The sequence below is a fragment of the Centruroides sculpturatus genome, unplaced genomic scaffold (assembly GCF_000671375.1).
Source record: "Centruroides sculpturatus isolate CEXI.00-Female unplaced genomic scaffold, Cexi_2.0 scaffold1019, whole genome shotgun sequence".
Lineage (NCBI taxonomy): Eukaryota > Metazoa > Arthropoda > Arachnida > Scorpiones > Buthidae > Centruroides > Centruroides sculpturatus.
Window position 1 is genome coordinate 302,709 of NW_019385301.1, and position 18,098 is coordinate 320,806.

An 18,098-nucleotide genomic window follows, 5' to 3' on the forward strand; every position below is an offset into this window, starting at 1 on the left:
AATGTATTACTTGGCTTTAATTTGAGTATGTTTTTCGCGTTGGAACGAATTATTTGGTTTTACATGTAATCGTATGGGAAAAGATGATCCACCTTACGACATTTTCATGATACGATCTCAGTTTCGGAACGGATTAATTTCGTATCCTGAGGTACCACTGTACTTATTACATAAGTATCAGGTGCTTTATTAGTTTATATAATCTTTATTCATAAAATACTGTTGAAAACAGAAATTTACAGATAAAATTTTGAAAAAAATTTAAATATTCCTTTTATAACATGGTAGTTATGTTCTGAAAAAGTGCAGTGTTATGCAAATTCGTGGAAACAAAAGACTAATTCAAAAAATGGGATTAGGTTCCAGAAGTTGGCCAAAATATACTATTATTTTTCATTACTAAGAGAAATATATTTATTAAAGCAATCAATACTTTATTTTCAATCAATAATTAACTAACAATCAGAATTATTAATAAAAGTACTGTTAATATTAATTTTAGTTAAATGAGGGAGTTTTCTTTTTTCAAAGTATTGTCATTTTCTGAGCTTTTCTGTTAATCTTGATCAAAAATATCAGCAACATTTTCATGTTTTTATTTTTATCATAATTTTTTATGGATGACAAATTAAAATAAAAATATGTTATCATTCAAAAATTTGTTTTAAAGAGTCACATTTGTTCAGTCAAGTACCAAGAGATTTTTTTTTCCAGAATTTGTGTTTGAATATCAAATTGTTCAAGTTGGGAACTGTTCAAATCCCGAAACATCATTGTATTTCATTTGTCATTTTTACAAATGAAGTAATCATTCATGTAAGTAATATCTACAGTTAAAAAAAGTTTAACAACACTTACCTAAAAATGTTTAAATAAGCTTTATGAAAATACAAAGATTAATCTATAAAAAGAAAACACAGTGACAGTCTTAAAAACTAAAGTCTGAAAGCAACGACAATGATACGTGGTTGATAAGAAAGTCAGTGCAATTTTTTTCTTCCCTGTCCTATCAGTTTTCATTAAAGTAAACCTGACAAAAAACACGAAATAATTTGAAAATTTTAATATTCTAAAATCCATGAGCAAATTTGAGACAACATGCAGGATTACTTGAATAAAAAAAAATCAAATAACAAAGTTTATAAAACATCAACAGCACACCACGATATATAATAACTAACCTCTAAAAACCAATACCAATGTGTTTTTTCCAAAAAAATATGTTATCACTAACATTTTCGAACATAAAGTTCTTCCTCAGGTGAGAAACGGACAAAAAATTGAATAAAAATTCGATGGAACACCTTCTGAAAGAGCTCCATAAAACGATTCGAACCTCGTGCGGTTGACGACATCATTGCGCATGCGCCTTCCTCAGAAGTAAAAAAAATCTCTCTATTAACATCTGTCATATATAAATGCTTGCCACACTACAGATAAAGATAACTCCTCCTTACTGTTAATACATTTATTATTTTGGACAGTTTTGTATATATAAATTGCCTCCATCCACCTCAAATGTTCCTTATGTTGAGTGGAGCGGGGATCTTAGCCTCATCAAATATTGGTTGGATGTCTGGATCTGTGGCTTAACGTGCCAAAGCTTTATAAAGCTCTAGAGAAACTGTATTCAGAAATTGCTAAAAAGAGACAAATCTGCATCACTTATAGAAGATGTCCTAATATATTTAAGCTGCTCCGTAATGCGAAGGATACTTCCAACCAAAACATGTTATCTGGAGTGTATACCATCCCGTTAAAAGTTCACAGATATGATGAGGATTTAATATACGTTGGCTCCACAAAGCGCTCATTGGGGGTGAGACTGAAAGAACATAAAGCGGACATACTACATAAGAGAATTACAATAGCTTTGGCATGTTATGCCAAAGATCCGGACATCCAACCAATATTTGATGAGGCTAAGATCATCCGCTCCACGCAACATACGGAACATTTGAGGTGGATGGAGGCAATTTATATATATAAAAAACTGCCCAAAATAATAAATGTATTAACAGTAAGGAGGAGTTATCTTTATCCGTAGCATGGCAAGCATTTATATACGACGGATGTTAATAGAGAGATTTTTTTTACTTCTGAGGAAGGCGCATGTGCAATGATGTCGTCAACCGCACGAGGTTTGAATCATTTTATGGAGCTCTTCAGAAAGTGTTCCATCAAATTTTTATTCAATTTTTCGTCCGTTTCTCACCTGAGGAAGAACTTTATGTTCGAAAACGTTAGTGATAGTGTATTTTTTTTTTTTTTGGAGAAAACGCACCGGTATTGGTTTTTAGAGGTTAGTTGTTAACAAAGTTTATACTTAAAAATTATGAAATTTTATACAGAGGATTTCCAAAATCATGTTAGAGCAAAACAGATGTTGTGTTGTATGAGATATATCCCTAATTTTCAAACCGTGTTAGAAGGATTGAGTATTGTATGAGGGATACTGTATAAATATAGTAGCACATTGATTATCCAAAAGTGTCTTCAAAGAATACTATTTGTACAAATTCCAAAAATTACAGATTTTTAATTAATAATGATTGTCATCAATCATCTACAGGCCTACTATTGAGCCATCTTGTTTAAATACTAGTTTTAAATTTTACTTATTACAGTATAAATAAAAATACATAATCATCCAACCATCAGATAAATTAATAGGGCAAAAATTATGCTACAAATATTAACTATTAATTACATGATTAGAGCAACTAAAGTAGACATTAGGTGCCATCTCTTAACAAAAGTAGTAACTATAATTTAATTTTAAATTTAGAATTGTCTGGAAGAAAAATAAGCGGCCAAGAGCAGGAGTTAAACCTGCAACCTCCACTTACTGTGCAATGCACTGACCAGTTATGCCACCTGGACCTCCAAGTGACTCCTCTCTTCCAAATACATTTATACTTTTAGATATAACCATCCAATGGTTGCCCACAACACCATCTGGTGACACATTTAATGCCCACTGGCTTATTCCAACCTTGTCTGGAAGGGAGGAGTTGTTTGGAGATCCAGATGATATAACTGGTCAGTGCACCATGTGGTAAGTGGAAGGTGCAGGTTTGACTCCCACTGTGGGCTGATAATAATAATTGTATTTAGCATACAAAATGAGTCCATTTACAAAGTACAGTCAGTATATTCCCACTAACTTGGACCTCTCAACTCAGACAAATTTTTCAAAAAATTGTCTGAGTTGAGTCTAAAAATTTCTTGACAATAGAAAAATTATAATTAACAAGTATTTTCAATATCTAGAAGTTTTTGCAATAGCACATATTATATTATTGTAGTTGGTAAATTACTAAAAACTTTTATATACTGTACCATTATGAGAATTTTTGAGATAATAAATTAAACAGTATGATCTACTAATCTATATATATAAAAATGAATGTATGTGTGCGTGTCCTTCATGCATTACCACACCGTTTATCTGATTGCCATGAAACTTTGGGAAGTTGTTTAATATACTCCAGCGAAGGTTTGTGGCATAGTGCGATTGCCACGAAGCTTTGGGAAGTTTTTTTTTAATACACTCCCGCGAAGGTTTCTGGCATTTACCCTACAATAGATGGCGCGCGTTTACACGAGCATTCGAGCACAGTGTGTTCATTCGATTTCAAATTGTGAAGACCATTTCCCCCCCTCCAAAAAATATCTCTATATATGCATTTATTATTTACGATATTTGTTATAATTTTTGTTTAATCACTTTATTTCAACTTTTTTTTTGCTAATTACGTAATTGCTCAAACTTTGTTAAAGCCTTAACTGTATCATGAACAACAACCGAAGTTGTAGAAGGAAATTCGCCTATTTTACCGATCTAGGGATCCCCCTTTTCCAAATTTTAATATCAACTCAAAATAATTTAAAAAGACAAATTACAATAAAACGGTTTATTATCCAACTATGAGAAATTTCACAACACGCCAAGGAAGAGAGGAAGGAGCAATTAAATAATCAAAATTATGAAGGATTAAAAAATATATATAAAAATGGGGAATATCGCACTTCTAACAATCTCTGCGAGTATGTGGGCTAAATTTAAAGAATCTGTGCTTCTCGCTTGGACAACTGTATGTGGCCAACTCACGCGCCGGAAAACCTTTTGATTTATTCGTGTACGGACCAGACGGAAAAACAAAAAATATCGTGTATCCACAAAGCACTCCAATAAATAAATAAAATTGAAACAACACTTTGAAATGTTTTCCTGATGAAAATGAATAATAATAAGTTTCAATGAAAATGATAAAATGTAAATTTAATTTTATCATAACGAGTTTGCTTGAATTTCCTTTCTTCTGAGATTGCTGCAATGCGTGACGGGTAAGCAAGTACTCAATAAAACTTCTGTTTAGAGCTGATTATAATAAATTACTGTAATATACCAATACATCCCTTATCCAATACCCTTTCTTTTTGCACATCATTGGAGAAAACACTTCATTAACTTTTGTAAACTTGGACAATCTTCATCTTGTATTAATCTCAGTTAGAGGGATTTACTTTATAAAAATTATCTATAACAGATGCAGAGGAAGAGATAAACAAAATTATATAATAAATATTCATAAAAATTTAAAATTCATCCCAAATTTAATTTTTCTTTCTTAAATACTTTTATTCTAATATTCTATGAAAGTATGAATAAAAACATACACAAGTAAGCCTATAGAAATTAAATAAAACTGAATCTTTTACTGTGCAATGTGGAGTCTTTAAATTACAAAATACTAATATTTTTCTAAAAATGTTTGCAAATTTTATATGTATTATTATTTAGCTTTATCAAAATATTTAGAACTTATTAAACATCAATTGTTAACTGCATCTCAAACTATTTTTAAAAATAACATTGCTCAATGTTACAGAATTACTATATACTGTACTAAAATAAATTTTTTAAATTGAAAAAAAGTTATCATAAATGAAATCCAATCTCTCTTTTAGAGTGAAATATTTGTATCATTATGAGGAAAAGAAATTTTACCTCACTTTGATTTATAAGCAATTATTATTAAACCTTTAGTGTGAATATACTTCAATTAAACAATATTTTAATTATGTAGACTCATAATTGATACATTCATAAACTGATAGAAATATTCTAATGATAAACTGTAATTAAATACTTAAGCAACAAATTTATACAAAATAGTTATGTTCAAAAAAATTTTTATATCTGAATTAAAAAATAAACAATAGGACTATTCAGTGTATACTGTTTATATTATGTTATATATATATATATTTAAATTGGTTCTTAAAAAATTCCTATTTTATCACAAAAAAACTTTTTTGAACTTGTTTTTTATATGACTAAATTGTTTTTAAAATAATTAAAAATATACCCATAATTTTCCTTCGAAAAAAAAGGCTTCTAATAATTCAACAATATTTGGATGTTTACATTCTTTCAATATATCAATTTCAACAGTAAAATCTTCTAAATCATCTTCTCCTTTCAAATCACATATTTTGGCAGCAGCTAATTTCTTGGTTTCTTTATTTTGAGCCTAAATGTAAATATATTTAGTAAATTAATCATGACAACAAATAAATTAATTTATTAAAATTACAAATTAATTTGTTAATTAAGCAAACTTCAAATCTGCAGGCTTATCTGTTAATATATTTTGTAATATATTAAAGATAGATATAACATTTCAGTTACTTAATTGAATTATTTTTCTATTAGAATATTTCAAAGTGTAAATAAACAATTTAAAATTCTGTTCAAAATTAATTGACTACATGGATTTAAAGATTAACAAATTAACATAAACAGCAAAAATGTTTAATAGATAATCATTTAAGAAGTATAACAAAAAATTAGAGTATTCTACATTGAAATATCAAGCTCAATCTTGAACAATCTTATAAAAAAAAATACCTGAAAAGCAGAATTTTTATGCCTACACCTTTGGTAAAATTTATTTAAATTAGTAATGAATGATACAAAAGATAAGTGCATACCATCTTTTTAATTAACAGATAATTTGGAAAATCTAGAAGAAACAATTTTCCTGCATTGAAACTAGACTTAAAAAAACAATTCCTGCAAGCTGGGCAAAAATTTTATTAATAACACTATCAGTCTTTGGTTTAATCTTCATTCCCAGATATATAAAAATACACAATCTCTTAACTGAAATTCTGAACAAAAAACATTCATAGATATTGTCTGTACATCAAAACTCACATTTGGTACCAAACATGCATTGATATAATGCAATGATTCCCAACTGGGGGTATGCAAAGAAAAATTAATAATGGCACTGTAAGAACATTCTGTGTTGAAGATTAGTTTCTTTTTTATTAACCAACTTCAAAGAGCAATGGTATGGTAAGTAGAAAAGTAGGTAAAACACCAAACACTAAACATTTATACCTATACAGATAACCTTTTAATCTTCATCAATTCAGTAGCCCTGTGCACCTTCCTTGCCACGTTGCTGCTATTTATGTACAGTTACAAGTTTAAAATACAACTATATAGAGTACAAACATTTTTCTAATGTAAGGGGTACAATTTAGAAAAATGGGCTGCCAAGGGGTATGCAATCAAATAATATTGGGAATTGATAACACATGATGACCTTTATTACCTTTACAATTCTGTGATTTGATTCTTTCAACTACGATGACTATGAAAAAAACAATGGAAAAAACAAAAAAAAAAGCATTTGTTATTATTGACAGTGCAGAAAATAAAGTTATTACAGAAGCTAAATCATGATATATCTGTGTGGTATTTTACCATTTTTAAATCTGAAAAAGTCCAAATTCCAAAATGTGTATGGTCCAAAGATTTCAAGATTACCTGTCTGTACATAACTTGAAATCATGATAAGTCCTTTTAAAAATGAACAAAAACATTTGCTTTTTAAGTGAGTGTTCATTTTGCTGGTTTTTTGGTTATTAGAAGTTTTATCAATATTTTTAATTAATTAATCACTAAACAGTCATATGTATGTATGTGCAGTATACATCGTCCAATATTAAACATAGTCCAATACACTTATATACATATACTGTATAAATCCAGAGTTGAAATTTTTATAGGTTATTTTTTAAGATACTAAAACTTCAAATAAAAAATTTCTTATACAAAAAAATTATGAATTATCTTAAATAATTTTATGCTATAAAAATGGCACATACAAAATGTTTCTCCTAGTTGTTTCTAAAGTACTGTACTTATTAATCAATCATTAATTTATACAGTAATACCCCAAACTCACATGATAGGTGGGACCGAGCGGTAACTGCGTAAGTCGGGGTATAATTTCGCATATAAATACATATAAATAATTTTTTATTGGGGCCGGAGACTAAAGAAAACAATAATTTAGAAAAAAATGTTTAATAAAATCTTAGATAATACATATGTATAATAAATTAGGCCTATATTATTTTATAATTTTTCACATTTACTTGATTATTATGCCATAATTTTAACATTGTTTCCATCTCAGCGATAATACTGTGACGTTTACGAATGATGCTTGAGTTTAAAGATTGAGCATTTTTCATAGCTTTGATAATTTTTTCTTTGCCTTTTATAATTGTTCTGGCCGACAATTCCGGTAGATCAAACTTCTTTGCCAATTCACAAATTTTCATTTTTGAATCGAAGTCTTTAATAATGGGTACATTCATAGTCAAACGAGTTAAACGCGTTAGTAACGAATCGTTCAAAAAGTCTAACGAAATAGGAATAACGATGATGTCATTCTCGTTTAACTCGTTCGACTTTACAAACATACCCAATGTTAACTTTACATTCCAAAGATAAAGTTTATCTTTTCTTGTTTGATGCAGACGAATTAGTTCTACTTCGTTTGGATGACATAGTAGAGTCTCTTGAGTCTCCGTAGATATAACAAACACAGAAATAAATAACACAAAATAAATTGTAGCCATGTATGGATTCCGCGCGACACATCCGAACATGTAAGCTGAACAATAGTGTGGGGGGAGTGAGTAATCAAGGGTTGCGTGGCGGTCAAACAAAAGACGAATTGACGAGATTTGAAAATCGCATAACTCCGGGTTCGCGTAAGTCGGGGTAGCATAAGTCGAGGTATTACTGTATTGCATAAGATAACAAATCTTTAATGTCATATTCATTAGCAGTTTAAGTAAATTAGAACTTAAAAACAGTCCATAAAAATTTCAGTTTATGTGTTTCATTCTATTGTATTACAGATACAATCAGGTAAACTCAAACATTAAATACATACTGTATGATGACCTCAAAGCAAGAATAATCCATGTCAGTAAATTTTAATTTTAAAATAATTAACAAAAACTTTTACGCAATATTTTTCATACTTTCTTTTTTCGTTTTTTCTTTATGGGCCTAGGATGTAATAACAAATTCAACTTGGATCTATATTGCATTAGATAAAGCAGTTGTTTTTAGGCAAACTCCACATGCTAAGGCTATAACACTAAACTTGGATCATTCTTACTCAGAGGTTGCCATATATAATCTATAGCAGCATTTACTAAAGCGGCTCCATAAATCTTTTAAAACATTTTTAAAGTTAATGAATCAAATGCATTATTTGTTTACTTTATAACTATTTTTAAGCAATCAGTTGTTATTTGAGTCTGCAGTACACATCAACATGATAGCTGTCATTTGCTCTTATCATGCAAAATTTGTACAACTGAGATTTCATTCAACAATGATAAAAATAAAATATACATACTTGTTTATTAATAAATGGTTATAAATAATTATATATATGTTTTAATTTAATAATTCAATGAAATAATAATAATAATAATTAGAAATTTAATGTCTTGTGGCCTCATTCTTTCTCTGTCAAATGTACAAGTTTATAACAGAAGATGCCATTGAATTGTGAGGGCTCTGCAAAATTAAAATTACTTGCTTAAGGGCTCCACTTTACCAAGGACTTTGAAAAATACTGGTGTATGGATTGTTATACATTTAAACATACTTAATTTAATTTCCAGAATCACTTGAAACAATCCATTTAAATTATAATATTTTTAAAGTTAAAATAAGCTTTTATAGACTTTATATTTATACTTGATAATTTTATTTTCAATCTTTAATGTATTTATTTTTACAGATTCAACTCTAATTTTTCATCTTACTTTTAATATAATACTTTTACTAATGAAAATCATCATAGAAATTTTGTAACACAATTAGATTATGCAATTTTATTACACAATAGTATACTTGCTTACTGGAGAATAAAATCAATAAAAATAAAAACCATTTTTATTTTTATTGTGGAAGGATAATCGCAACATCAAGCATTTTGTAGATCGGATAAACAGTAACCCGTATGGTTTAACCTTGGAATTGGAGCAACAAGGGAGTAGTAGCGTTAATTTCTTAGATCTGACGATAACATGCATAAAAGGGGAAATCCGAACCAATATTTATCGTAAACCGACATCTATACCCATCATTATTCCTAAGAATTCAGTGGATCCGGAGCATATTAAAATGGCGGTATTTCGATCTTGGATAAGGAGAGCGCACACCCATTGCACAAATGTTTGCGATACTGTTAAGGAGATACAATATATACGAAGAACTGCCATGCAGCATGGCTACGGGAGAAGAAGAATAGAGGCTCTCATTAAGAAAGATAATAATCTTGCAAGGAGGCAAAAGCAAAACCACCAAAAAGAAAAAATGGTCCTCGATTATATACCCTTCCTTAAACCGATTATTAAGAAGATTACCAAAAGTAAGAACTTACAGATAGTTTATCGGCGTAATCCCACTATATACAAAATGTTAAGGAATGACAAGGGGGATTATGAAAGCAACTCCTTAACAGGAATATACTCGATACCGCTAAGAGACAGCAGGTTCAACTCTAACTTAGTATATATAGGCGCAACATTGAGGAATTTGAAAAAAAGAATCCATGAACATAAGCTTTCAGTGAACAAAACAATTGACAGCACGATCCTTGCCACTTATGCTAAACAACAAGGCATTACTGTTTTCTGGGACCAGGCCTCTATAATAAAAGCCACTACATCTAAACACGCGATAAAACATCTCGAAAAGCTGGAAATCCACAGGGCACAGAAGACCGCACAGTGTATCAACTATAGGGATGCCGACGGGCTTTCGTCCGCTTGGAAATCTTTTTGCGACGAATTGGCATAATCTATATAAAAAGCTCAATCAGGCTTAGGATGATCGATGATAGATATTTTATTTATTTGTTTATTTGTTATTATTATTATTGTTTATTAAGTACACGAAAATTTATATATAGTACTTTCGTTTGTAACACGTTACATTTTTATTTTTTATTTTTATTTTTTACATAACTGTTAATTGGAATTCCCGTTGCGTAATTTTTCGAATTTTCACATTTCGAATTCATAGAATTAACTGAAGATGAACGCTTAATGCGTTTGAAAACGTTTTTAAGTTATTAAAGAATTTTGCTGGATAGTTAAATGGTTTTTATTTTTATTTATTACACAATGATCTTGATATTTTTTTTTCTAGATAAAAGCATAATTTAAAAATACTTGACTGAAATCCATTAAAACATTTTTCATATTGCTAATAACAATACAATAAAAAAATTTTAATCTTATAACTAAGTTACTAATTTTCAAATTAAATTAATAACAAACTTTCTGATATCCAATAATTATTTGAAGTTTAAATTCCTAGTTAATAGTTTTATATACTTCTCTCTTAGTTTAATAGACTTGTTATTTAAATTTCTTCAGAATCATCTTATCTTAATTTTATATACATACATACATATATATATTTAATAACAATAACAATATTAAAACTGAACACTGCTGTTTTGTATTTTAAAACTCTATGATGCTGCAGACTATAGTTAGGGTGCCAGATGTACCTGGCTTTGCCTGATTTTAATATTTGGTTGTAGAATCAATCTTTGAATAGAGCAATTTTATCAACATGCCAGTGTAATAGCACCAATTTATAGATCAGTAAATAAATAAATTTTAAAAAAATAACCAAAGTTCAATCAGTTTTAGACCCATTTTCAATGATTCTGAAATGTGTCCCCAGTTGATTGTAAATGTTACGGTCAGCCTAATATAGTAAGCTTAAAAGATATCTAACATCTATCTATACATGTTACCAAAATTAAAAGTTTGATTTATAAAAACTTATTTTTTATAATTATGTAACCTACCTACAAATAATAAAACTTATTTAGGTCTTTTTCTATCAATTATGTCAGAAGAGCATTCATCCAGAATGGGACAGAATTATGTATCCAGTTTGAGTTTTGACAAAAGTAAACAGTCTAGGTATATTTGAAGATTGCCTAATTGCCTGCTTCAATTCTAAATCTCTCACCAAAGGACCAATGGGTAATAAGGCTTTGTATAATGAATACTGCAAAACTTCTGCATTAATATACCAATCACTGACTACACAGGAATGCCTATATTTGGCTATCATCATTAGGATATAGAAATCATTTCACATCTCTCAATTTTCCATAAATAACATGATGAAATTTCTTCATGTTATTTATTACTAAAAACTTCAGCCTGAATAACAAATCATAAGACTAAACCACCATGACATACATGAATAAGAAAATGCTTCCTTATTCAAGGTGATTAGCATAACAAAACATGAATAGAAAACATTGATAATTAATAATGAGTAAAATACTTTTCCCATCATGAATGCAATTGCTTTATTTTTTCACCATCAACATTAAGAATTTGTAATTTTAAAAAACATTAATAGTTACTTGATTCAACTGTAATACTAACAATAATCAAACCAAATTGTTTAATTACTTTAAAAATAATGGTAATAAAATATATCTATATCGTCATAAAAATGATCCTTTATGCTTAAATAATTTTGCCACTATCATTAATAAAATATTAAATTAAAAAAAATATAATAAAGAAAATATATAAAAGTCATTTAAAAAGCACATATCAAATTTATAGTTTTAACATGCTCATTAATTAAATTTCTAAATAACTGAAAATAAAAAAAAACCATTGAATAATGTTTTAAAACATTTTTCTGAATACACTGAACCCTCAATTTAACAGACTTTTGATCTAATGGACAAAAGATTTGTCCTATAGGAAGAATTTCAAATCTTATTTGATTGTAAATAAAGTATGGTAAAAGGTTGAAACAATGAATCAATGAGTGTAAATTACTCAATGTACATTATATTATTATTTTATTCATACTTAATATATCAACATTTAACACATATTAAGTTTGTTACTAATGTGTTTTTAAAACATTCAATTTAACAGACTTTTGGCAATAGTAGACATCCCTTTCCTCAATTAGGCTATTAAACTGAAGATTTACTGTACTTTATATTATTGTTAGTTCTCTGAAGGTTTACAATTTGAACACATAATGTGAAGTTGCTTTTTACATTATTTGATAATTTGGATTTTTATAAAGTTATTTCTAAATGTAAAATTTTAATTAAATGTACAAGTTTATAACAGAAGATGCCATTGAATTGTGAGGGCTCTGCAAAATTAAAATTACTTGCTTAAGGGCTCCACTTTACCAAGGACTTTGAAAAATACTGGTGTATGGATTGTTATACATTTAAACATACTTAATTTAATTTCCAGAATCACTTGAAACAATCCATTTAAATTATAATATTTTTAAAGTTAAAATAAGCTTTTATAGACTTTATATTTATACTTGATAATTTTATTTTCAATCTTTAATGTATTTATTTTTACAGATTCAACTCTAATTTTTCATCTTACTTTTAATATAATACTTTTACTAATGAAAATCATCATAGAAATTTTGTAACACAATTAGATTATGCAATTTTATTACACAATAGTATACTTGCTTACTGGAGAATAAAATCAATAAAAATAAAAACCATTTTTATTTTTATTGTGGAAGGATAATCGCAACATCAAGCATTTTGTAGATCGGATAAACAGTAACCCGTATGGTTTAACCTTGGAATTGGAGCAACAAGGGAGTAGTAGCGTTAATTTCTTAGATCTGACGATAACATGCATAAAAGGGGAAATCCGAACCAATATTTATCGTAAACCGACATCTATACCCATCATTATTCCTAAGAATTCAGCGGATCCGGAGCANATGGAAGTGATGTTTGTTACATATAACTTCCTCAATCCTCTTATCAGTAATCTAATTAAAGAAATATGTAATCATTAATCATAATCTTGAAAAATTTAAAGTCTGTCTTTGACATTTAAAAAAAAAACACGACAGGTGAATTTTCCTGAAAGTATATTGCTATTTAATTTATTACTCCAAAATATATCTACATGGAAAAAAATGGATATATGCAATACATTTATATACAAAATATATACTTAAAACTCTTATATTAAAGACTAATAATTAGAGTTTTTATTTTATGCCCATTATATATTTGACCAGACTCACAATAAAGAAGGCAGCTGGTAAGGAGCAAATACAATATAGTTACTGTATCAGTATGTAACACGAAAAACTCAATTCAGCAGTAATCAGATGTTTTCTTCTACCGCCGCCATATATTAATACATTCAACAGACACTGTTTGATCATTAATGCATATATTTTTTTGAGTAATTTGAGTGATTATTTACCAATTGACTAATAATTTAGATGATATGTTAACTATTATCATCTACAACAAGAAGTTATTTTTTATTAATGTATAATAGATGTAATATAAATATAACTTACCTTGAAGACTTTACCAAAAGCTCCGTCGCCTAACTCTCCAACGATTTCCCATATTTGTTCTGGATCCTCATCAAATTTAATATTTAAACAAACTCTCTTCCTTTTTGCATCTGGTCCCATACCCAAACTAAATATTTTCCGTATATTATTAAGGAAAGACATTTTTAAATAATATCAATATCAACAAGTGGCAGAAGAAACGTTTCTTGAAATATCACTAAACTTTCGCATCTTAAAAAAATAATTTAGTATTTAAATTATTTTAAATATCTTTCTTCCCGATTGAAATGACGGAAGCCATTTTAAAGTTTAGGAAAAACTTTTGTTAAAGTTATTAAAAACAAAATCACATTCGATTACTTATGAAAATTATTTCGTATATTTACGACGGGAAATTTTTATATTCATGAATAACTTCTCAGGAATTCCTTATTATCTCCATTTCCGAATTTTATCGCATCATCAACGAAACATCCACTACCTGTATTTCCGCCATTTTGGAAGAGCGAATCTAGCGATATCTCGCGTTCATAATTAAAACTAAATCCCCTAATTTAATTAAGTAATTAAATCGTTTATTTTAAAATAAAATTCTATGATAATTAAATGTGTTTATTTTGTATTATAACTTTATGGGTATAAATTTAATTAAATTTAAAATAAGTTATTAAAAACAATAACGAAAAAAAAAAACAAAATGCAATTTCAAAAGAATTAAAAATTTTTTTTTCTTTGAAATTTTCTTTAACTTTGTTAGTAAAAATATATTATTATATAATTAAAAATTTTAAGTATTTCTTTTAAGAGTATAATTAATTTAAACAGTTTTTATATTAATGTTTCCTATTAGAAGTAAATCATCAATTCCAACTTATTACCATCTACTTTGTTTGTTATGACAACGCAACACTTGGGCGATCTGCCTAGGGGGTGCCTTTTTAAGGGAAACTGGCTCCTATTTAGGCGTTACAAACGTGGATAAAACCTAAAAAACTCCACGTGGCTAGCACGTCCGAGCGAGGTGCGAATTCACGAGAGCTCCCAGTGTTCAGGGTACGAGGACCGCTTGGCCACTGGTCGGCCTTATTAATATATAGCAAATAAATTTTTTTCAACTAGAATGGGAACCCCATTGCTTAACGAAAACACAAGTTTCTTTCACGTAGACATCCGACAAAATATATAATTAATTTAATTTAATTTTTGCTGTAATATTCTATAATATGCTAAAATATCGCTACCATTCCGGTTTATTTTATTTTATTTTTATTTTTTTGTTTGCGTGCGCGTATAGTAATCATGTAAGAAATTAAATTTCTATGCAATGAAATATAATAAATTTTACATGTACATTAACTATTTTTTTGAGAATATGCAATTATTTACAAGCATTTTATTATTATCGATATTATATATTAATGGAAGATACAATTATTTTTATCCAGTGTTTACAAAATAAAGAATATTTTCAAACAGCAAAATGTCTGAATTTGCAGTTCTAAATATATATATTTAGTAGAAAAGATTTAGACCTTTATTAAATATATTTTACATATTGTATTAAAATTTAACGTAAAATGTATTTTTTTCTTCTTATTTTGTAGGCAGACAATTTATACTTTACATTAATTAAAACTTTAATTATTTGTAATTAGTTAACATATAAATTTATATATGTAACTGTATATATTTTATATATTATTATTTTTAAATATTGAAAATATACATAAAAATTGCTAATGGAAATAACAGAAAATTTCCAATAACTAATTTATTGACATAAAATTTTCCTTTGTCGGTATGAATTATTTATAAGAGTAATAAGGAAATCTCTGTTAATTTATTTTAATTATGTAATGAATTTCTCTGAATTTCGTTGATTAAAATCTATTGTTTTCTCGTAAATAAAGAACTTATAAAAATATATAGTTAAAAATAAAATACAGTAAAACCTATCTATGGCGACCACCCACAGTTCCTTCAAAAAGTGGTCTTTTAGACAGGTGATCGTCCAATACAGGTGGTGCTGTAATATCGTATTTTCGTACGTATTTTGCGCACTTTTTAGCCATTTCTACTAAGTAAAACTCGAGGTGAGCAAAAATAAGCGAATTTTTTCAACGATAGAGCTATATTGGTATTGTATTTTATTCTTATCGGATAACTCGATTTACGGGAGTCGTCGTGATTTTATAAGACAGATTTAATACCAATATTTTAAAGATTAATAAAATAGTCGCATTTTCTCGAATATAATGCACACTTTCTTTCTTCCGACTTAATTAATTCGACTCGGTTCTTTTCGTTCGCTCCTCAGTTACGTGTATTACGTCATCGATATACAAGCGCGTCCTATCTCTACATCACTTTGGTTTTGGTATTCGTTAGTTTAATCTTATTTTAACTTTAAAAATACTATATTTTTTAATATTTTCTTAAGTACAATAAGAAAAATTATTAATTCTGAATTTTTCGATGGTTTAGCTGTTTTTAATGTTGATTTAGTGAACGTCTCTTCAATCCGAAAAAATCTTTTCGGTAGACTACCTCACAGCCAATTCAGGTTATAAACTCCTTTTATTGTCTTTTACAGATGCATTTCGAGCTAGGTTAATTTACTAGCTCCTCTTCAGTGCTACAATATAAATTAAATTATAAAAATTGATAATAAAAAAAACAATTCGAGTAGATAATGTTACAACAAAATTAAAAAAACACATTTCATAATACCTTTAAGAGTTTCCATGAGTTTCTAATCTTTACACTTATACGGTATTTTTAGTCCCGTTTACAATATTTTTACCATCTTATACAATTACTCAAAGGGCTTGCATCTAGTATTGCAAAAAAGAAATGCTTGCTACCTTGTAACATACAAATCATAACGTATAGTAACTTTTTACAAATGTGTAAACAAATTTTTTATAAAAACTAAACAAATTAAATATACATACTGATTTCTTTCTAATTAAATTACTATAAGAACTTGTATCTTGTTACATCATAAAAATGTACTGTTTGTAACTTTTTACAAATGTTTAAACAAACTTTTTATAAAAACTAAACAAATAAAATATACATACTGATTTCTTTCTAATTAAATTACTATAAGAACTTGTATCTTGTTACATCATAAAAATGTACTGTTTGTTACACTAGTAATTATAAATTATAACATTTTAGTAATATTTTACAATAAACATTTTAAAAAATCTTTTAACAAATAAATATACATACAGATTTCTTTTCAATTAAAAGCATATTATCTTTCAAAATTTGACAGTATATGTTTGTACAACTTCTTTAAAAAACAATTTAGAACACAACAAAAGTCTTTGATTAATAAAATTTCACATACTATTCATAAAATAGGAAAACATAAAACCAAAATTGATAAATTGAAAAAAACTGGTACAGTTCATAAGATAAACTGTAACTGTCAAAATCCGAAAGAATACATAGGGAAAACAGGAAGGACATTAGAATTACGTATAAAAGAACATGAAGCTGCCATAAGACTAAAACGTAATAATTCCCTGTGGTTTAACCACATAAAAAATAGCAACTGCCAAATTGATAGAAATAATATTAAAGTTCTACACTACGAAAAAGATATTTATAAACGTAAATTCAAGGAACACATAGAAATAATAAAATATAATAATGATAATTAATAAACGTGTCAACCGGTATGCAAATAGACCAGCAATGGTATACAATAATAGAGGGCGCTAAGATAGATTAGTTACATCATAGGAATTATACATTGTCGCGTAAAAAAATTTTTGTTGTGTTCTAAATTGTTTTTTAAAGAAGTTGCACAATAATATACTGTCAAATTTTGAAAGATAATATGCTTTTAATTGAAAATAAATCTGTATGTATGTTTATTTTTTAAAAGATTTTTTTAAATGTTTATTGTAAAATATTACTAAAATGTTATAATTTATGATTACTAGTGTAACAAACAGTACATTTTTATGATGTAACAAGATACAAGTTCTTATAGTAATTTAATTAGAAAGAAATCAGTATGTATATTTTATTTGTTTAGTTTTTATAAAAAGTTTGTTTAAACATTTGTAAAAAGTTACAATACGTTATGATTTGTGTTTTACAAAGTAGCAAGCATTTCTTTTTTGCAATACTAGATGCAAGCCCTTTGAGTAATTGTATAAGATGGTAAAAATATTGTAAACGGGACTAAAAGTACCGTATAAGTGTAAAGATTAGAAACTCATGGAAACTCTTAAAGGTATTGTAAAATGTGTTTTTTTAATTTTGTTGTAACATTATCTACTCGAATTGTTTTTTATCAATTTTTATAATTTAATTTATA

The 18,098-nt window shown here is 27.7% G+C and overlaps 1 protein-coding gene across 2 annotated transcripts in view; it reads right to left on the bottom strand.

The window, feature by feature from the left end:
- Positions 1 to 14,260, bottom strand: part of LOC111637365 (STE20-like serine/threonine-protein kinase) — a 73,237-nt gene extending 58,977 nt beyond the window's left edge. For both annotated transcript variants that reach the window (XM_023382838.1, XM_023382837.1), the window contains exons 1-2: positions 13,760 to 14,260; positions 5,376 to 5,540 (exon numbers count right to left, since the gene is read on the bottom strand). In XM_023382838.1, coding sequence (XP_023238606.1) covers positions 5,376 to 5,540; positions 13,760 to 13,921 — 327 coding nt within the window. In that variant the 5' untranslated portion in view covers positions 13,922 to 14,260. The remainder of the gene's footprint in view (positions 1 to 5,375; positions 5,541 to 13,759) is intronic.
- Between the last annotated feature and the right edge of the window lie 3,838 nt (positions 14,261 to 18,098).